The 22,656-nt window shown below is 47.4% G+C and overlaps 1 protein-coding gene across 2 annotated transcripts in view; it reads right to left on the reverse strand.

The window, feature by feature from the left end:
• Nucleotides 1–202: 202 nt before the first annotated feature.
• Nucleotides 203–22,656, reverse strand: part of NUDT18 (nudix hydrolase 18) — a 32,124-nt gene continuing 9,670 nt past the window's right edge. Inside the window, exons 2-4 of one of the 2 annotated variants that reach the window (XM_078665534.1) lie at nucleotides 17,847–18,050; nucleotides 12,460–12,670; nucleotides 203–1,313 (exon numbers count right to left, since the gene is read on the reverse strand). In XM_078665534.1, the coding sequence (XP_078521660.1) occupies nucleotides 715–1,313; nucleotides 12,460–12,670; nucleotides 17,847–18,005 (969 nt within the window). In that variant the 5' untranslated portion in view covers nucleotides 18,006–18,050 and the 3' untranslated portion in view covers nucleotides 203–714. Of the gene's footprint in view, nucleotides 1,314–12,459; nucleotides 12,674–17,846; nucleotides 18,051–22,656 lie in introns of both variants that reach the window. The other variant, XM_078665533.1, reaches the window with a different exon arrangement.

The raw sequence follows: 22,656 nt of genomic DNA on the forward strand, positions 1-22,656 counted from the left end.
ACTAACCGCCCTTTAGCTAATGCGGATAGAACAAAGAGGCCACTGTGCTTGGCAGCAGGGCAGATGAAAAAATATGTAGAGGCAACTGATAATCAGTAGTGACTGGCCACACCATGAAATGCTACAGTGACAGTTGAGTACTAATAAAGAATTTAATACTAAACAATGTTTTGTTTTTTTAATAAATATCTTTATTCGTGGATTGTTTCACTACGTGGAAGGTTTCTACATAGTGCGCCTCTTGATTGAGGCCCATGACCAGAAGCGGCCTCACTCAAGAGGAAATTGAGGACAATTCTAATCGAACTGGCCCTTTGAAAGACAACTGCGTCTGGAATAGAGTATACCTCAGGCCAGGATTTGCCCAGTATTCAAATATTTTTTTTCACAGAGCTACTAAGCATGTTATGGGCATATGTTGTTTTGAAACATCCAAATTTTCCTGTGCGCCAGTCCATATCTTCGTGGAAGTCAGGCACTTTATTTAATGATGAACACGTCTCCACCACACAGGTAAGATAATTATCCTCTTCCTTGCAGGCCCTATGCTGCTCCAACTGTACGAAGTGTTCCTTATTGTGACCAACCGTATTGTCACATGCAATTGTCCTCCTCATGGCACAGTGTGGTGATCTTTGCTTCACAAGTGTATGAGCAACACATCTGCCACACTATTGTGCCTGCAAGCCTTTGTCAGGCCAGCAACACTCTGGCTTAGCTATGAAGTGGAACCACAGCATTGGCAGAAAGTCTTTGGAGCAGTCGACTCTTAACAGTACCCTGGGGCACCAGGAACCAATCGAAGCCCTCTCCTATTATTCCCGGGGGTGCTGTGTCACTTGATGCCAGGCTGTGAGTGATTGATACTAGAACATTCAGGCATACTCCATCAGCACCTCCAGCCTGAGACTTACCCAAATGTTGCAGTGCTAGGACCCCCTTGATGTTGACCTTCACCTCTGGAAGTAGCCGCTGGAGGAGCTGTTTCATGGCAGACATAGTGCTCTTCCGAGACTCAGCAAAGGTGGACCCACAAGCAGTCACAGGCAGGTGGTAGCTGCTCTGAGTAGACATCATCACCCACACGTCCTCTGCGCTACTGGTAAAGATGATCACAAATCTCTGACTGACCACAGAATACTCTGTCTCATGTGGCATTAACAGCGGATGGCTGGGGTGTTCGTGGTACTGCAGCGCTAACTTAATGAGCGGGTGGATGTCGGGGGCTCTTATGGAGAGTGTGGAAGTCCTGTCCCACCAGGCGGCCTGAAGAGACTCAGAATCCGCTTCCTTGGTTGTCTTCAGGGTACCACCTGCAATGGAACCCAAAGCACAATGAGCCTTCTCATGGAGCACCAAATGAGACGAGAGACAACATTAGAGCATCAAGCAGAAGAACATCACCAACATCATAAGAGCAGTAAGCACTATGCACAGGACAGAATGGCTTAAAGCACTGAGTAATAGATGGATTTGACCCAAGTTTAACACTATTCCAGCAAGAGAGAGGACAGAGACAACACTGGGGCATTAAGGGGGCGAGTCAGCGGATGCCATTTAAGTGTTATAAACTACCAAGGCCTGTCATGCAGGGGGAAAAGCAAGAGAGGCACCATGAATAAGTGTCACATGCGGAGAGAGAACAGAACGGAAGCGAGAGGCTGTATAAGAGTGTCGTGCAGGAAAGGAAGTACATTACAATGTATGAATGTTAAACAGGAGAGACAGAGGTACAAAATTAAAGCACCAAACAGTCGAGATACCTAGAGATAACAACTGAGGAACAAGAAGAGGAGGACAACAGAGACATAAAAAGTTTCAAGCTGGAACTAGGGAAGAAACTATATCAGGGGACAGTGCAGAGAAAATGTATACCTTTCAAGAACAGACTAAAAGTTGTCAGAAAACCAAACAAGTGAGAGGCTAAAGTACAAGATGGAGAATGACATTAGACACAATATCTGCATGCAAAGGAAAGATAAACTTGTCAACTTACAAAAGTTTTAACCAATAGAGACAATGTACACCTGTCACGCAAGAGAGTCTAAGAGACCATGTCAGAGTGTCAAGCAAGAGAGGGAAGTAAAAAAAAACCATGACAGAGTAAAACAAAAGAACGAACCCAAACCACGTTGGCATGTTACACAGAGGTGAGGTCAAAGGAAGATGACAATTAAAACAAAACATGTTAGAGTAAAACAGAACAGTGATTCCAAACCACGTTGGCATGTTATGTAGGGGAGTGGTGAGGTGAAAGGTAGATGACAATTAAAGAATGACAAGAGCCTAGGCAGTAACTCGGCCGTCTGTAAGTATAGCTGTAGCAGGATTAATTTCCTTTTCCATCACTGCCCACGTCCCACCTCTTAATCGATCACAAGTGGTTGCTTATTTGAGCATGGCATTGGGGGGGTTTTCTGAAGTTAAAAACATGGGACTGGTCTCTCTTGATTCACACCAGAACAAGGGGAACCTGTGATCTCAGCGAGGAACATCTAGAGGGTCCATGCTCCTGAACTGACAGCACAATGAGGACTGAATACCTCAGACCTATATCTCACACCTATCATTTTATAGCTTCAGTAGTGGTCTCGTTAAGCTATGTGCTTCCAGCAAGAAGGCAACACTTCCCATAAAGTCGCAATTAGGCTTGCCAAGTGTGAGGAGAGCAAGAGAGGCACCACACACAAACGCCCAGCGAGGACAGCAGAAGAGAGACTGTTAGACCCGTCTGCTTCTGAGAGTCCCCTCACCACTATGATTTCTTTTGTTCCCCTGTACCTCCCAAAATTTGTCGCTTTTTATTTGTCTACCAATACTTTTTATGTGTTGTTTCATAGGGTTAGATGTTCCTTGACGCCCAGCTGCTCACAAGGTTTGTGGGACCTATTTACAAGGCGCCTGGCCCAAACCTGTGGCATTACAAACTGGGGTTGTCAACCTGTATAAATGAACCTAAACTGGTGGACACCCTTTTTCCTCATGTGAAGTGACTCCCATTGGAGCCTTCATGAACCCTGGCCTTTTGAGGTTTTGGCGCCCTTTGTTTGGCGCGCATTTCTGACAGGAATTCCTTTATTTTCCTCAGGTACACAAAATGGCTGCTCTAGAACCCCAGTACGGTGGCTGTGAGTGTCCTAAATACCCCTCAAGAGTGCCTTGTCATTGTCACAGCCAAAGAAGGTTCTAGAACCTTCTGGCTCGTGCCAGTACCCCAGGGCACTGGCTATATAAGGCCCAGTCCCTGACGGCCATTTTAGGATGGAGATTAGTTCAGACTAGAGAAGAGATTCCAGACTTGACACCAGATTGACACCTGCCCTGTTGACCCCTGAGGTGGCTGGTAGCGCAGGCAGTAGAGCAGCAAAGGGTTGCTGGCGTTGTGTCTGACTGGCGTTCCAGTCAGCTACGTGAGAAGTGATCTAGCGCCTACAGCGCCTGCCCAGCGAGTACCTCATTGCCCCCAAAGACTGTGGCCAGATTCGTGTGCCTCCCCGCCCCCCCGGTGGTGAACTGTGATCGATTTATCGAGTCGCGAGGCAAGAGCAAGTTCGCCGCGATCGTCAGCTGTGCCCCCTCCGCGACAGGTGCCTCTAGAGGGGAGCTCGGACGTCTCCGAGCCCCACCAGCGTAGAGCGCTTCCTGCGCAGATTGAAGGTGAGGTGGTGCGCCGGGGCGGGGAAAGGCTGGCCTTCGTTGGGCGGGACTAGCGTCTCTGCCACTCCCCAGTGACCCGGGAGCTGTAGCTGTGGGCGGGAACCACCCTGAATGCGGAAGTCGGAGGGAGGTCCGTGGAGCCCCTGAGAGCCCCGTCGCTAACGAGAGAAGTGCTGTGCCCGACTGAATCGTATTTTGATTGCAGCCGATGTGAGGTGGGCCCGTTTCTTCATAGTGAATGCAGCGCTGTGAACCAGCATTCATTTGACTGTGCGTGAAGGTTGTGTGACCTCTCCGGCAGCCCGTTCGTCAGTCTAAAGACTTTGAACTGGTGCCGCCTGTGCTCAAGTGGTGCTAAAGCCCGTAGGCGCGCATAGACTTCACCGGCAAAGCAGAGATCCTATCCCGGTGACCGCCGAGTGCAAATGATGTATTTACTGTGTTTCCTTGCCTTTTAGATATACGCGCATACGCCCTGAGTGATTATTAAAGAGTCCCAAACCTTATTTTGTGCTCAGAGAAGCCGTATACCCGGTCATTGAAAACAGCATAAACTGTAAGAGTTATCTTTCCCATTTGAAACGTATTGCAGATGTAATGATTCAAAAGTATTTAATTGGTGGCAGCGATACCAGATGAAACATGTGGTTGTTTATTTAAATGAACCAATATTTATTCTGATATTTATTCTGATATTTATTCTGATATTTATTCTGATATTTATTGTGATACTCATTCCTGAAGTTATTCTATTTATTAATACTATTTATTACCAGAACTGTATGACCAAAATAAATGTATATGTGCTTTCCCAGTCAACCCTATTTACAACAAAGAACTTTTATATAAAGGAATCGTATTTTTCTACAGCAGTGGTGTGGTGTCCTTCTTTTTGGTGTGGATGTACAAGGAGTTATTATTGGGTCAGAGCCGGCTTAACACTACAGCCTTCACTTGCCTTGTCACTTGAGCCAAGCTACCCCCTTTGTGCTGGGCTTGCCCATCGCAGGTCCAACATAAAATTGGTGCTCAGCGGGTGGGATTGCGAGCCGTGCTTGTTTTGAACCCCATAATAATTCAGTGTGCACCACAGGTACACACCCGGAGTTTTCTCTTAGCGGCCCTCAAATTCAACGTTTTGCTTTTTCCAAATTCTTTCCTGGAGGTGGGTGGAAGTGACCCTCAAAGTTCCTATCCTGGTCACCTACTTCGGGGTGGTTGTCCACACTTTTCACTGACAAGATGGAATTCGAAATGTCAGAGCTGGAGACCTATACTGTGGCACAGCTCAAGGATTTCTGTCAGGAGAGGGGAGTGTTTGTCAGGCGAGGGGCCAAAAGAGAGGAGCTCCGTACTAGTCTGCGAGCATGGGTGGAAGCACACACGGAGGGAACGGTGGAGGAGGAGGAATCGGACAGAGGTACTGTCATTGATAGGACTGCGGAATGTCCCCCGGGGGTGGGTGAGATGTCAATCAGCCCCAAGGCAACCTCACGGGAGGGCAGCAGTGTGTCATCGAGAGGGTTAGCAGAAACCGAGTTAGCTGACAGGAGAGAGGAAAGACTGTTATGGTGGGAAATAGCAAAAATGGAGTTGGAAGAAAGGAGGGAGGGGAGGAGGTTGGAACATGAGTCCAAGCTGGAGATGGAAAGGAAAAGGATGGAACACGAGTTCAAGCTACGAGAACTCGAATTCCAGGCCCATAACATCACTCCGAAAGGTGTCGAGTCAAAGGAATTTGCCAGGGAGCCCAGGCCCCATTTACCCAAGGACGTAGTCGCCAGTTATACCGCTGGAGACGACATAGCCAAGTGGCTGGCAGCCTATGAGGTCTCCTTAAGAGCCCATGGGATCCATGAGAAGCATTGGGGTGGTGGATTATACCGGTACATGCCTCCGACAGGTAGGGATGCCCTATTGGCCCTAGACCGGGAGGAACAGGTTAATTACCCCACCATGAAGGTGGCGCTCATCAGGAAGTTTGGGTTGACCCCCGAGAAATACCGGCAAAGGTTTAGGGGCAGCCACAAGCTGAGCTCACAGAATTGGGTTGACTTCCTGGATTTTGCCAAGAAAGCCCTGGATGGGTGGGTCCAAGGTAATGAGGTGGAGGACTATCGAGGGTTGTACGACCTGATACTCAAGGAACATCTACTCGAGAAATGTCTTCCCGAGCTGAGGCAACACCTGGTAGACAGCAAACTTACTTGCCCCCGTAAGCTTGCTGAGGAGGCGGACATTTGGGCAAGTACCCGAGTGTCCACGAAGGGGACGGGAGGAGATTCTCAGAAGTCCGGACAGGGCGCTCCCCAGAAGAAAGAGGGGGGAGATAACAAGAAGCAGGAGTTCTCCAAAGGCCCCCAAAATACCTTTAAGGGGAAAAGTTTCTTCTCCACTTCTAAGGCTAACCCGCAGAAGAACCCTAATCCTGGCCAGAGTCAGCAGCCAAGGGTTATCCATTGCTATGAGTGCGGTGGTATTGGACATTATAAGGGAGACGTGAAATGCCCAAAGAGACCACCCCCTCCCACTGGAGGAAAGGCCCCGGGAGTTGCTAGTGTAGCGCTCGGGGAGGAGATGCCCTTAGTTAAGGAGGGGGAGTGGGCGGGTGTCACCTTAGTGTCCCTGGGTGATCGGGAGGTGGTTCCAAAGATCCAGGTGCCCTCAAATACTACCAAGTATGGGCAATGGGTCACCATCAATGGCCATAGAGGGGAAGCTCTGAGAGATACAGGAGCCAGTATGACTATGGTAAGGAGTCATCTGGTGTCCTCAGAGCAGGTGATTCCAGGCGTACTTCATCCAGCCGCGATGGCTGACGGCAGAATGGGCCACTATCCTGTGGCCGAGGTTCCCTTTGAGTGGGGAGGGGTTGCAGGTTCACTTCGAGTTGCCGTAAGCCCCGCCGTGCCAGTCGACTGTCTGCTGGGCAATGATATGGAGCACAATGCTTGGAAGGAGGTGGAATACCGGACTCATACTGAGATGCGGGGTACACCTGATTGGGCCTGTGTGAGTACCAGGTCTGCGGCTGCTCGGGAGGAGAAGTCGCGTGGGTTGGAGCCTGGAACAATGGCCCACCCAGCTGCTGATGAGGGAACATTTCGAGGACAGGAGGAGCCTGCCTCGATGTCCGTGCCCCGTGAGACGAATAGGCCACCTGTGGAGGTGGACCCGGAGTCCGCGGAGGAGGACATGGTTCCGTTGGAGGACTTGCCTATCCCCGCTGAGTGGCGAGTGGAAGGAGGACCATCCAGGGAGGAACTGAGCAAGGGACAAAGGGAATGTCCCACCCTCGAGGGTCTGAGGCAACAGGCTGAAGCCCAGGCAGCAGGTAACGAGTCTGGGAACTATCGTGTTTACTGGGAGGATGGTCTCCTCTACAGTGAACCCAGGGCGCCAGTGCACGGATTGTCACGGGCCCTGGTAGTCCCACAGTGTTACCGAGCCTTCCTATTAGAGTTGGCTCATGAGATTCCCTTGGCAGGACACTTGGGTCAGGACAAGACCTTTGCCCGGCTTGTCCCCCACTTTTATTGGCCTCGAATGAGGGTGGCGTCCGACACATACTGTCGGTCGTGCGTGTCATGCCAAGCCAGTGGGAAAACAGGGACGAAGCTGAAGGCTCCCCTGGAACCACTTCCCGTCGTTGGCACCCCCTTTGAAAGGGTGGGCATCGACATTGCTGGGCCCCTGGATCCACCTACATCATCCGGTCACAGGTTTATCCTGGTCCTGGTGGATCACGCCACAAGGTATCCAGAGGCAATTCCTCTGAGAACCATTACTGCACCAGTAGTTGCAAAGGCCCTGATGGGGATCTTTACCCGAGTGGGATTCCCCAAGGAAGTTGTGTCTGACAGGGGGACCAACTTCCTGTCAGCATATATGCGGGCCATGTGGAAGGAGTGTGGAGTGACTTACAGGTTCACCACTCCTTATCACCCACAGACCAATGGTCTTGTGGAAAGGTTCAACCAAACCTTGAAGGGTATGATCAGAAGTCTACCCGAAAGCCTGCGGAGGAAATGGGACGTCCTCCTACCCTGTTTGCTCTTTTCCTACAGGGAAGTGCCGCAAAAGGGAGTGGGCTTCAGCCCCTTCGAGCTTTTGTACGGGCACCCTGTACGTGGACCTCTCAGCCTGGTGAGGGACTCCTGGGAAAAGTCTCCCCGGAAAGTTCCCCAGGATGTGGTGAGCTACATGCTGGCCTTCCGAAGCCAAATGGCTAAGTTGTGGAAGCAAGCTTCTGACAACTTGGAAGCCAGTCAGGCAGTTATGAAAGCGTGGTATGACCACAATGCTCACCCAGTGGAGTTGGAGCCTGGCCAGAAGGTGTGGGTGATGGAGCCTGGAGAGCTGAGTGCCCTCCAGGACCGTTGGACAGGCCCCTACGAGGTATTGGAGAAGAAGGGCAAGTCTACCTATCTGGTGGACGTAAAGACCCCTCGGCATCCGCATCGGGTGTTACATGCCAATCGCCTCAAGCCCCACTACGAGAGGCCCGAAGTCATGTTGGTTATGGTGACTGACGGATCGGAGGAAGAGGACACGGAGCCTCTCCCCGACCTTTTTGCGTCTCAAGAAAAGGATGGGTCAGTGGACGGAGTGAAACTCTCGCCAACCCTGACTCCTGAGCAGCAGGAGGAATGTCGCCAGGTCTTGGGGTCATTCGCTCCTCTGTTCTCCCTTGTCCCGGGTAAGACCCACCTGTGTACCCATGACGTGGACACAGGGGACAGCCCACCTGTGAAGTCAAAGTCTTACCGGCTGTCTGACAAGGTGAAGGCCAGTATCCAAAGCGAAGTAGCTAAGATGCTGGAGCTAGGAGTCATCGAACCTTCAAGTAGCCCTTGGTCTAGCCCGGTGGTGTTAGTTCCTAAAGCTGCCCCACCTGGCACCACACCAGAATTGAGATTCTGTGCGGACTACCGAGGACTAAATTCGGTAACCAAAACGGATGCTCATCCGATCCCTCAGGCGGATGAATTGATTGACCGGTTGGGAGCTGCCCAATATCTCAGTACCATTGACCTCACTGCAGGGTACTGGCAGATTCCCATGTCTAATGGAGCCAAGGAAAGGTCAGCCTTCTCCACACCTGATGGACACTACCAGTTTTGCGTCATGCCCTTTGGGCTCAAGAACGCTCCTGCCACTTTTCAGCGGCTGGTGAACACGATCCTCACCGGGATGGAGTCATTCTCTGCTGCTTACTTGGATGACTTAGCTGTCTTCAGTAGCAGCTGGGAGGATCACTTGCAGCACTTGCAAGCCGTTCTCCAGGCCCTGGAACGGGCTGGTTTGACGATCAAGGCCAGCAAATGTCAGATTGGACAGGGGTCGGTAGTGTACTTAGGACACTTGGTGGGCCGGGGAACGGTGCAGCCCCTTCAGGCGAAGATTGAGGCAATCATGGCCTGGAAACCCCCCAAGACCCAGAATGAGGTCCGAGCCTTCCTGGGCCTCACAGGTTACTACAGACGATTCGTGAAGGGGTATGGCACTATCGTGGCACCCCTTACAGAACTCACCGCCAAAAAGCAACCCAGGAGAGTCATTTGGACGGAGGCTTGCCAGCGAGCCTTCGACACTCTGAAACAAGCATTGTGTAAAGCTCCAGTCCTGAAGGCTCCAGATTTTTCAAAAGAGTTCATTGTCCAGACAGATGCATCCGACATTGGCATTGGGGCGGTGCTATCGCAACTCAATGAAGAGGGTCTGGATCAGCCCGTGGTCTTTCTGTCACGAAGACTGCTTCCCCGGGAACAGAGGTGGAGTACCATCGAGCGGGAAGCCTTTGCGGTGGTCTGGGCACTGAAGAAGCTGCGACCATATTTGTTTGGTTCACACTTCCTTGTTCAGACAGACCACCGACCCCTTCGTTGGCTCATGCAAATGAAGGGGGAAAATCCCAAACTGTTGAGGTGGTCTATCTCCCTACAGGGAATGGACTTTCGGGTGGAACACCGGCCCGGAGTTGACCACGCCAATGCAGACGGTCTCTCCAGGTATTTCCGCCTTAGTCTTGAGGACTCCCAAGGGGTTGGGTAGCTCTCCCCACTTTCAGCTGGGGGGGACGCGTGTTACACCCGTCTGCTTCTGAGAGTCCCCTCACCACTATGATTTCTTTTGTTCCCCTGTACCTCCCAAAATTTGTCGCTTTTTATTTGTCTACCAGGACTTTTTATGTGTTGTTTCATGGGGTTAGATGTTCCTTGACGCCCAGTTGCTCACAAGGTTTGTGGCACCTATTTACAAGGCGCCTGGCCCAAACCTGTGGCATTACAAACTGGGGTTGTCAACCTGTATAAATGAACCTAAAATGGTGGACACCCTTTTTCCTCATGTGAAGAGACTCCCATTGGAGCCTTCATGAACCCTGGCCTTTTGAGGTTTTGGCGCCCTTTGTTTGGCGCGCATTTCTGACAGGAATTCCTTTATTTTCCTCAGGTACACAAAATGGCTGCTCTAGAACCCCAGTACGGTGGCTGTGAGTGTCCTAAATACCCCTAAAGAGTGCCTTGTCATTGTCACAGCCAGAGAAGGTTCTAGAACCTTCTGGCTCGTGCCAGTACCCCAGGGCACTGGCTATATAAGGCCCAGTCCCTGGCGGCCATTTTAGGATGGAGATTAGTTCAGACTAGAGAAGAGATTCCAGACTTGACACCAGATTGACACCTGCCCTCTTGACCCCTGAGGTGGCTGGTAGCGCAGGCAGTAGAGCAGCAAAGGGTTGCTGGCGTTGTGTCTGACTGGCGTTCCAGTCAGCTACGTGAGAAGTGATCTAGCGCCTACAGCGCCTGCCCAGCGAGTACCTCATTGCCCCCAAAGACTGTGGCCAGATTCGTGTGCCTCCCCGCCCCCCCCCGGTGGTGAACTGTGATCGATTTATCGAGTCGCGAGGCGAGAGCAAGTTCGCCGCGACCGCGATCGTCAGCTGTGCCCCCTTCGCGACAGGTGCCTCTAGAGGGGAGCTCGGACGTCTCCGAGCCCCACCAGCGTAGAGCGCTTCCTGCGCAGATTGAAGGTGAGGTGGTGCGCCGGGGCGGGGAAAGGTCGGCCTTCGTTGGGCGGGACTAGCATCTCTGCCACTCCCCAGTGACCCGGGAGCTGTAGCTGTGGGCGGGAACCACCCTGAATGCGGAAGTCGAAGGGAGGTCCGTGGAGCCCCTGAGAGCCCCGTCGCTAACGAGAGAAGTGCTGTGCCCGACTGAATCGTATTTTGATTGCAGCCGATGTGAGGTGGGCCCGTTTCTTCATAGTGAATGCAGCGCTGTGAACCAGCATTCATTTGACTGTGCGTGAAGGTTGTGTGACCTCTCCGGCAGCCCGTTCGTCAGTCTAAAGACTTTGAACTGGTGCCGCCTGTGCTCAAGTGGTGCTAAAGCCCGTAGGCGCGCATAGACTTCACCGGCAAAGCAGAGATCCTATCCCGGTGACCGCCGAGTGCAAATGATGTATCTACTGTGTTTCTTTGCCTTTTAGATATACGCGCATACGCCCTGAGTGATTATTAAAGAGTCCCAAACCTTATTTTGTGCTCAGAGAAGCCGTATACCCGGTCATTGAAAACAGCATAAACTGTAAGAGTTATCTTTCCCATTTGAAACGTATTGCAGATGTAATGATTCGAAAGTATTTAATTGGTGGCAGCGATACCAGAAGAAACATGTGGTTGTTTATTTAAATGAACCAATATTTATTCTGATATTTATTCTGATATTTATTCTGATATTTATTCTGATACTCATTCCTGAAGTTATTCTATTTATTAATACTATTTATTACCAGAACTGTATGACCAAAAGAAATGTATATGTGCTTTCCCAGTCAACCCTATTTACAACAAAGAACTTTTATATAAAGGACTCGTATTTTTCTACAGCAGTGGTGTGGTGTCCTTCTTTTTGGTGTGGATGTACAAGGAGTTATTATTGGGTCAGAGCCGGCTTAACACTACAGCCTTCACTTGCCTTGTCACTTGAGCCAAGCTACCCCCTTTGTGCTGGGCTTGCCCATCGCAGGTCCAACAGAGACAAAAGGCCATGTAAGTTTGTTAAATATAAAATGAAGTACAGCCTATGTTAGAATGTCAAGCAGGAAAGACTTAGAAAGTAGGTGAGAATCCTCGAGAATACATCAGTGTCAAGAAGGGAGGGGGCTCCAGAGACATCTGGCAATGAAGCACATTACAGAGACCATAGCAGAGCATCCAACAAGAGAAAGACCCAGAACCCTTGGAGAGTCAGCAAGAGAAAGACCTAGACCTGCTGACAATCTCAGTTTCCATCTAGAGACTAAAGAAAAATATCATTCATTCAAACAGGACACAGACCCAGATACGAAAATGTTTCTGCTAAGAATTCATTTTCCCCATTATTCATGACGAGTTACCCTTGTCATTAGCATCCAAGTGGTTAAGCAGAAGATGGACACTTTATAAAAATGTCAGGGTGTTAAAGAAACAGACCAGAGGCACACAAAAGTATTAAGCAGTAGAGACGATGTAAGTCTATCAAGCAAGAGGCTAAGGAACAAAGCCAGAGCAATAAACGAGAGAGAGGCCAGAGACAACATCAGTGTCAAACAGGAGAGAGATCCAAAACACAATGTTGGTATGTTAATCTGAGGTGAGGTCAAAGGGAGATTCTTAGAAGGACAACTGCAGCAGGCTTCATTGCCCAGTACCCAACTCTGTTTCTGGCAGGCAAACCTTTCCTTGAGGACTTCCTTGGAGGTCTGTCAGAAGCTAGAAAACATAGGTCTGGTTGCTCATATTTCACACCACATCAAAGGTACCTGTGATCTCAGAGAGGAAGACAAAGCGGATCCAGGAGGGTCCATGCTCCTGAACTGCCAGCAGAGTGCGGGCCTCACACTGAAGACCGGTCTCCTCCTGCACTTCTCGTTTCATGGCTTCAATGATGGTCTCATTCAGCTCCATCCTCCCAGCAGGAAGGTACCACTTCCCGTAACACTCCTCCTTGGCTTCCTGTATCATCAGCACCTCCTTCTGGAAGACACAGGAGAGAGAAGCAGATGATAAACTCTTACAACAGTGATTCTCAACCGTTTGAGTTTTGGGGACCCTCACTGAATCAATTTTGGAACGTGGGGAATCCAACTTAAGCATTGTCGATGATTTGAATCACAAAACAATACACAAAAATACAGAAAACAACATTCATCAAACAAATACACAAATGATGACACATTTTATTTAATTTGCAAACATATGTAATTATATATATATATATATATATATATATATATATATATATATAGGTTGGGGCTTTTCTAAATTCAACCGAGGCCGCTCATCACCCATACTATATTTTGTTTGATGCACCTGCACTGCTAACAAATCAATCTGAGGATACTCATTTCATTTTTAGCCTCCAATTTCATATTCTTTCACATTTACATCAAGTTTTGAAATTTTCAGTTGTACATTTAGCCTCTTAATTTATATACACTTTATTATTCTGTTAATATTATTTAATTTTTTAAGCAGTCGCGGACCTTCTGAGGAGGCTTTGCAGACCCTCAGGGGTCCCTAGATCACAGGTCTAAAACATTAAGTGACACAGTCCCTGCATCTATAAATACACAACTGTCATGCATAGTGATCGGATTTATGCCAATGGAGACATATCTCCTGCACCACATAACTTATTATCTGTGCATAAGAGCCTCGCGTTTGCCCTTAAAGATAGTCTGCTTGCAAATATGAGCGAATACCTACAGCACTATCATACCTCTTATACCACAGGAACAAGTATTTCTGATTGATAGTTTTTCCTGCCGATTTCTCACCTATGCACCTGACTGCATCCAGAAAGTGTTAGCATAGCTGCACCTCCAGCAACGGCTCTATACCAACCCTGGACATTACTACACAAGCCTATATTCGGGGCCTCAATGTGTTCTGGCATCAGTTCCTTTTCTTTAACCCCTTCTAATGCATATGTGACACTACCTCCAACTTGGATTTTACCAAATTCCCCAGAATTTTTATGTGAAATGCCCCTTCTTGAACTTTTGTGGTTTTCATTCCTCTAATAGCTGCAAGAAACAGCAGTCGGTTTCAGACATAAGGTCTACATTTTGTGACTGGGCTACACTCATGAAGTGTCAGTCTGCAATAAATGTGCTCGCATGTAGCCAATGTGGTTTATGACCAGGGCTCATTTTGATATGGAAGTCCATTCACATTCAGCCTAGCGCAGAGGTCACCCAGTTAAGGAGTCTTCCCTTATGGGTTTCTCCCATCACAAAAAACAGCAAAGCAAGAGAGGTTCTCTTCCTCTTTCAGAAGGGGATAACATTCTTGGAACCGATCTTCCTGGCACAAATGTCCAAATGATGAAGATGAATAGGATTTGTAGAGTGCACAGATGCTCCGTGGAATTACCAGCGCTAGACTTTTCAGATAACACAGCTGAGCAAAGAGCCTTGATTTCAGCCTCTTCTTAAAGATCAGTTCTGATCCTGCAAGACGGACGTCCGGGGAACTTTATTTCCCGCAGAAGGATCCAGAAAGGAAAAGGAACAACCACCTGTCCTAGACCAAAAGATCCTTGTAAGCGTCGCCAAGGGCATATTAGATGACCGGAGTTTCCTAGCAGGACAGGAAAAGTGAACATCTGATGTATGGCTCTATAAGTAAGAACTAGAGTCTTAAACATAATGCATTTCCTCACAGGGAGCCAATGCAAAGCGCAGATATGTGGGGAAACCTGGGATCTCAGAGGAAGATTGAAAAGGAGCTTTGCAGGTGCACTCTGAAATACCTGGAGCCTTTGGATTACAAAGTTCGGCAATCCAAGGTAAAGGACATTAAATTAATCCAGCCTAGATGTGATAAGGGCCTGAGTTACAGTTTTCCTGGCTCGTGCAGACCATAGAAACACAACCTTTTTCAGCATGCGGAGGAGACCTAAACAGGTACCTACCACAGACCTAACTTGAGGCAGGAACAAAAGCTGATTGTCAAACTTGAACCTTAAATTCTTAACCACATCTGTTTGAGGGTGTAGAGGAGGGGCTCCCTCAGGCCAGCAAGCCACCCAGTTAGGGAGCGTATCCAAGCCAAAGAAGGATATTTCCGTCAAATCAGCATTGCACGACAGCTGGTTCTGGTGCTTCCAGGAGAGCACTGCAGTCGAGCATGGTCTGATTTAATCCGGGGCGATGTCTTTACCTTTATTAAAGGAGAAGAGCAGCTGAGTGTCACCCATGTACGTGACTGTCTTGGCACTAAAGGATTATGTCAAATAGGCAAAAGGGATAAGGTAGATATTAAACAAAGTGGGACTAAGAGAAGAACCGAATGGGGCCCCTACTGTTAAGGCCCTGGTGAAAAAGGAGGGGTCCAGGCCTCTTGACCTCTGTTCTCTAAAAACGATTCCATCCAACTCAGAGCAGAGCCCTTCACTGCAATCATCTGACGATGATGAAGAAGGATAGAGTGTGGAAGCGTATCAAAGGCCGCTGATAGATCACACAAAATCAGTAAAGTCTTTCCACCTGTTTCCAGTGTACATTTAATATGTTCAGAAATCTCCAGGAGTGCAGTTTTAGTACTCCGGTTTGGACTCAAACCCAATTGACTAGAGTATAGGATATCATAAGACTCCAAATAGCACGAGAGCGGTTGATTAACAAACTTCTCCGATAGCTTTGACAATACCGGGAGCAGAGAAATAGGTTTATAATTTTGTAGGGGAAGCATATTTGCCTGTTTCCAAGCAGAGGGGACCACCACTACGGCTAAGGAGTCATTAAGCAGTTTGTTCACCAATGGGTTAATCACTTCTGCCCCATGATTAACAGCTCTGTAGGACAGGGATCTACTGGCGAGCCGGATTTAAGACTCTAGGTAGCAGAAATTGTATCCGCCCAAAAAAAAAAAAAAGAGTTAAAAGAAGAAAAGGAGCATCCAGCAGCCTCTGTCCCTTTCTTAGGGAGGATTAAGCTAAAATCCCCCAAGGAGGATGTAGCCAGACTGGATTGAATTTTGAGGATCTTAGCCTGAAAAAAAGAGGCCAATTTTTCTAGCACAAGCAGTGGGTGCCATGTACTTTTTACCACTTTAAACACTTCTCTAGATGTGTTACCTACTGCTTCAATCTTATCCTCATAAAAGGCGTTCTTAGCAGACTTAACTCAAACATGATATTTCCTTAAGGCCGCCCAATAAATCGATTTATCTTCCTTCTTATAGCTCTTGTACCAGCATCTCTCTGCCTTTTATTAGACCTTGTACTGAAGAAACTCTGACCAGGGTTTTTTGTGCTGAAGGGCCGATGCCTCATAGGTGGCAAGCTTACTGTTTGGTAATTCTTGACATCTTTAAGGTTGCTCTTTCCCCCTAAATATATCCTTGGTGAACAATTCTAAATAATTTAAAGTCAACAAATTAAACTTTTCCACAGAGATACCCTCGCTAAGTCTTAACAAAATCCTGACAGGCTATGATCTTAACTTTTTTAAGGCTAAGTGCAATACCATGACTATAAATTGTGGCTCTGTGTCTCTTTGTGAACCTCTGTTGCAAGAAGTCAGGACCAGTTAGGATCAAGAAGAGTCTTTCTGACTGACTTATCAAATTTGCATAGCTCCTACCACGCCAACGAGGGTCTCTAGGTGGTGGGGCAGTTAGTGCAAGGTCACAGGCAAATCTGGAGACGGTGAGGCTTGTCTGATGATATCCTGGCTGATCTGGGAATAATGATGGTAAGGAAACCATACCACCAACCGACTGATTCTTTAAGGGCACCACAGCTTCATAGATTTGTAGTGCCATATAAGCTTTCATTTTCACTGTTCTATTTTTTATTAAATTGTTCTATGTTCTATTTTTTATTGCACATCGACACCCTGAAAAGGGATATGCTGTAAGACATGTAAAAGGCAATAAGATTTGTTTACAAAAAAATAAGCTTTCATTTTCACCACCAGAAAGCATAGGCTTGCCACAAGTAAAGAATAAGAGGGTCTCTCTTTCTGGAGTTTATTTATTTATTTATTTTTATTTTTGAAGTTTTATATAGCGCGAACAAGATCTTTGCAGATATCAGAGCGCTTTACAAAAACAAGGGGTGGGAAAACATGAGAGTGATAAACAGTCTCTTGAGCACAGAATAGCTGTAGATAATAGAAGGGTAGCAGAATAGGGTAGGTACATCAAAGAGCTCTAGATAATAAGAGGGTAGCAGATTAGGGTAGGAACATCAAAGAGCATAGTCGGTCAGAAAAAATGGATAGTACAAGTAGGTGCATAATCTCAGATAAATCCAAAGTAAATGTTCAGGTGAATTTAGCCATGAGGATAGCTTTTACTTCCTTCTTGAAAAATGCAGTGGAGGAGATAAGTCTGGTTTCTGGAGGGAGTGCATTCCAGATCCTGGGTGCCATTCCTGAGAAGGAGCGTTTATAAGTTTTTTCCTTCGGAATCTTCGAGGTTTCAGGAGAAGATTTTTTGTGCTTCTAGTGGCTCTTGGAAGCTTGTTTCCGGTCCAAGGAAGGCATGGCTTGGCAGTTCGGGCTGGACTGCTCCCATGAGGCACAGGGTCAGACTGATTTGCATATAGCCATGTCTGAACTGGGGTGGCAGAGTGGGCTAAAGACCGGTGATGGGTCAAACCCAGATCTTTTGACTGGGTGTGAGTGTTTGATTGGTTCAGATGCTCCGTCCATCACCACCCCCTTTTGTACCGCTCTAGTGGCTCTTGAGCCACCTGATATAGATAGCTTCTGAGTGAGGTAGCTGGGCGAGTTGTGGTGTACAGCCATGTGTGACATGCAGGCGATTTTCAGGTGGATTCTGGCTTCACAAGGCAGCCAGTTCAGGGATTTAAAGTCAGGGGAAATGTGCAAGCGGTTTTTTGATCCAGTGATAAGTCTCGCTGCAGCGTTCAAGGAGGCTCTTAGGGGTGCGGTTGTTGATAGGGGGAGTCCGCAGAGGGCGACGCTTCTGGAGTTGCAATGAGACCCCATATTTCAGGCATTTTAAGTGTTAAAGAAGGTCCCAGACCCGCCTTTACCCACCAAGTGACACAGAGAGCCTACAAGTGAGGAACGAAAGATAAAGGCTGTAAGTGTATGGACCCCTCCCTGGAATTGATTCCACAGCCTTCATTGTCGGGTCATGCCACCATTGTCAGACTCCGCTGGTGACTTACCTGTTCATTGAGGATGACCGCTGCAACAATGTGAGTGACGTTCTTTCTTAGCTTCACAGGCTTCAACTTTTCAGGGGCTACATTGTACTTTGCTGGCTCGTCCAGGCCCTTCCCATCCAAAAGCATTTCAAGTTCATGCTCCACCATCGGCCAGGCCATATTGGAAGGCTACTTCGGAAGAACGTATCCCTCTTCAGTACAGTGCTGAAAACGAAATGGACATAGTTATGGCGTGTAGAGAATCTACTTCTCAAAATCCTTCTCTCCAGACTAGTTCACAGTATTGGCTTTATCCTGTCCTGAAAACCCCCAGGTCCTTCCATTAAGTTTAAACTAGTGCTGCTGCCAATTTCACAGACCCTGGGAGCCAATCAAGGGATGCTCTCTCAACTAAAGTTCGGGGAGATCAGTCAGCATAGTCATGGTTACTTTCCTGCTGTGCTTTCTCATACTAGGCCACCATGCTCAGCGCTCTGTCATGAACGAAGTACCAAGCCGTGCCATGTCAAACCTGACAGTCAAATTAATAGTCAGCCGTGAACGAGTGCCTTGCTCATCACAGCAGGGCCGGACTGGGAACCAAAACCGGCCATGACAAAGTGCTCGGCAGGCCCCACCCACCCCCTCACAGCGTTGAAGCAGAATGCTTCTGGCAGGCACACTATCATTATGGATGGAACAGCTTTGATCAGAAAATGATCATGGCTCATTGCTTCACTGAATGCAGTCATGGCTAAATGCCTCACTGTAGTCGTAGACGGATGCTTTGCTCAGTGCACTGTCATGGCTGACTGTTTGACTTCGTGTATAGCTATGGCTGGCTGCTGTGCGTAACGCCATGGCAACATTCCTTGATTAGCACACCTGTTTAGCACGCACGATCTACAGCAGCTGCCCAGCTCAGTGCACTGTCATGCGCCACTTCTTCCCTCACAAAACGGTCAGTTTGCTGCCTTGCTTACAGCGCTACTGTGGCTTACTACTTAGCTTTGTGCAGTGTCATTGCCTACTGCCTTGATCATTTCACTTATATAGTGGACTCCCTCATTCGGTGGACTGTCGAGGTCATCTGCGTCACTTAGACCACTATCATAGCAAATTGTCTTACCCATTGCACTGAGAGGGTTAGCTATCAAACTCAGCACTGGGGGGCAGATTTACAACTTCTGGTGCATCTCTGCGAATCAGCAGGGATGCGCCAGAACAGTTGCGACATGCCAACCCACCCGCACGCCACCACTGATTCGCCACATTTACAAGGCGGCGCACCGTGGCGCACGGATGGGCAGATGCGTGTCGCATCCCGCGGCGGAAAGAGGGCGTATTGCTGGAGTCGCGTCGCAAGCTCGACACAGCTCCAGCAATGCTCGGGGTGCCCCTATGCCTAACATGCTGCATCAATCCCTACGCCTGCTTCAAGCAGGCGCAGGGTTTTGGTGCAGCATGGCCATAAAAGGGACTGAGTGAAATCTTGTAGATTTCACTCAGCCACTTTTCCGAGGCGTTCCTGCGCCGGAACGCCCACATGAGGCGCAGGGCTTTACAACGTGACGCATCTCCCAGATGCGTCACATCGTAAATACCCCGCAGCATGACGCTGGCTTTACACAGCCGCTGCGTCACAAAAGTGACGCATCCGCGGCGCAAATGTGGCGTACGGGGCTTGTAAATCTGCCCCTTACTATCTTGCACAGCACTTCCTGCACTCTATTCTGGAGTAAGAACATTGGGTATCTACTGGCACTCTTCTGACACTCTAGAGCTCCAAAAGGCCAACACCTGTAAGAGCCCTTCCATGAGGGACTATCCCACTCATCTCCTCGCCACTACTCTCTTAGGTCTCTTGTCTATGCCCTCCTTTCTAACTTCAGCCAATAAAACTGATTCGTTTATTGTTTGTTCCTATGGACTGCGTGCAACAAGGTTATTTCCACCTTATATCTCTCTGATGTTGAAGTACGAAGTTGCATCAAGTTGTATAATAGAGCATGTTCGCTGTAGAGCTGTGAAAAGCAAAAACGATTATAGCAAGCACTATTTAAAATCAATTTAACGTTATTTTGCTGCCCTACATAACCCTTTCTACATAAAAGGCACTCATTCAGACCAACATTTTGCTGTCTTCCTCCTCTAGCATTCCACAGTGGCTTTTAAGATGGATCCTTTGTATAGGAGAGTCTATGTTATTCCCCTGACATTCCATTGTTTTGGACCCGGGTTTTCCCCTCAATAGACTCCATGCGGCCTTCCTGTTGTAGCTCCTCCTCTGGAGTCCATACGCTTCACTGGACCACTCTAACTTGGCTTTGTGCGCTGGCTGAACTCCTCACTCTCTGGCTCCTATCTCTGTGTTTATTCCATGGAGCCTCCCCTGCTCACTTTCCCCGGTAGGTTAGACTTTTAGCCATCCTCTGGAGAGACCCATCACACACCGCCTTCCCTCACACACAGGCTTCACCCACTTCCCATGGGAAAAATTTCATTTGGGCTCCTCTTGAATATGATCATTGATGTCATGGTTGTAGAGCAAGGAAGTTGAGGTCATGTTCTAAACACACAAATCATACCTCTCAAATCCCACGCATATGGAGGGTGTTGCCCTCGTGCACTCATCCTTACCCTCCAAACCAGCAAAAATGCCACTAATAGGCTTCAATAGAAGACTGGATAGGCAATGCAGGCCTGAAAAAGTGTAACTTGAGGGATCTGCTAGCTCAAGTAATTGCATTATTTGATGGATGCCAGTTTAAAAGATACTGCTGGAAAGCGCTCATAATGCTGGACAATGAGTGACAGAACACCGATGGAGTTCAGACAGTAGTGCATTAAATTCGCCTTAGCTCAAGTCTTGCTACCCCAAATTCATATGATTTAGAATTAATTCCTACCTGGTCTTGCTAAAACCCGAGACTGCCTAGTCTTGATTCCACCTCATTGCTTTCTTCCACCTGCCTATAATTTCTGCTCTTTGTCTCACTCTTGCAGGTTCTTTTTCATCTATCATTTCTCCTTCTGCCACTTTTTTTCCTTCTGCTTTCTTCTTTGTACTGTCCCCTTTTCGAATCATTTCCCTCTTGATCTAGGTCAAAGAGTTGGATGATAAAAAATAAGGACTGGTGCAAAAAAGCATGATTCCCTAGGCTTGGCTCCCAAAACTGGGTGCCAGTGCCCATCATCTCCACAAATCAGTCACTGGTCAAGTCTCCCAAGGTACCTTTACTTCCTAGTTCTGGTAGTCCGACTGTCTAATCCATTGTGACAAATAAAGACAAGTGCTACAGGATCACCTACACACATTTATTGTGTGCCATGCCTTGCTGAGCTGTAGTCTGCAGGGCACTGATAAAAAAGGAGGCTCCTTCCCTACCACCAGCATGCCATTCTACAAATACGTCCCTTATTGTGGCAGTAAATAGGTCCCCTACTGCTAACTACATAGTGCTTGAAGACTTAAACCTTCATTTAGAAAACACCAATTGTGAGGTTACCAATATTTTTTTATGGATCTAGCAACAATCCAACTAACCCAACAGGTTAATGCCCCTACTTCTAAACTTGGTCACTTACTGGATCCCATTCTTTCTAGTATGACGGAATCATTTACAGGGGACCCTTACGAGGTCCTTTTGGTCAGACCACAAAATAATTCAATTTCAAGTAAATTATTTATAAAATCAAGATGCTACATCTTACCACAATAACCCAAAAAGAAATCGGTCAAAAACAGCTATTAGCGCTTGGGAAAATCTGTTAACAAAAACAAACCCTGAGATGTCAAATGACTTAGACAATAGATATGTTACAGTCAAAGTGTGAAATCCCGGTATTGTATTGAATGCCTAGGTAATGTATAGAATGCCTGATGGTTTTCGGCAAACTATGAAATATACGTTTTTTGTGAAAATGTTACATACTTTTCCTAGGCATTCTATACAATTCCTAGGCATTATACAGAATGACCAGTACCATTTACGCAAAGTGTTAAAAGGCCACAAGATGATATTCCTAGGCATTCGGCAAAGTGTGAAATCCCAGTATTGTATAGAATGCCTAGGTAATGTATAGAATGCCAGATGGTTTAGAGGCAAACTAGGAAATATAAGTTTTTTGTGAAAATGTTACATACTTTTCCTAGGCATTCTATACAATTCCTAGGCATTATACAGAATGACCAGTACCATTTACGCAAAGTGTTAAAAGGGCACAAGATGAGAAGCCTTTATTAATTAATACGCATTTGAAACTGAAAGAACAAAACTACGAAATAAAGCACAGGATATTCTTACCGGAAAACAATGAAAGCAGAATTGAGATTGAAGTACTTGTTACACTAAGAAAGGCAGGAGTAACACGTGGAATTGTACTCACTTTTATTCTTCACACAAAAACACCTTCTATTTTGGTACTTTGATCTTGTACATACATTTAAAGACTTAAAGAACAATGTAAACAGAATATTGTTACCGGTGAAACACAAAGCAGAACTGGCATGACCTACAGAATGCGAACAGAATATTCTTACCGGTAAAACACAAAGCAGAACTGGCATGACCTACTTATTGCAGCACAAAAACACCTTCTATTTTGGCACTTTGATCTTGTACGTACATTTCACGACTTAAAGAAGAATGCAAACAGAATATTGTTACCGGTGAAACACAAAGCAGAACTGGCATGACCTACTTGTTGCAGCAGGGAAGGCTAAGTGACATTTTGAATTGCACTTAATTTTCTTTTTCACACAAAGGCACCTCATATTTTGGCATTTCATCTTGCACATACACCTGACGAATCCTTGGCCGCTTCCAGT

This window comes from Lissotriton helveticus, chromosome 11, assembly GCF_964261635.1.
Source record: "Lissotriton helveticus chromosome 11, aLisHel1.1, whole genome shotgun sequence".
NCBI classification, from domain to species: domain Eukaryota; kingdom Metazoa; phylum Chordata; class Amphibia; order Caudata; family Salamandridae; genus Lissotriton; species Lissotriton helveticus.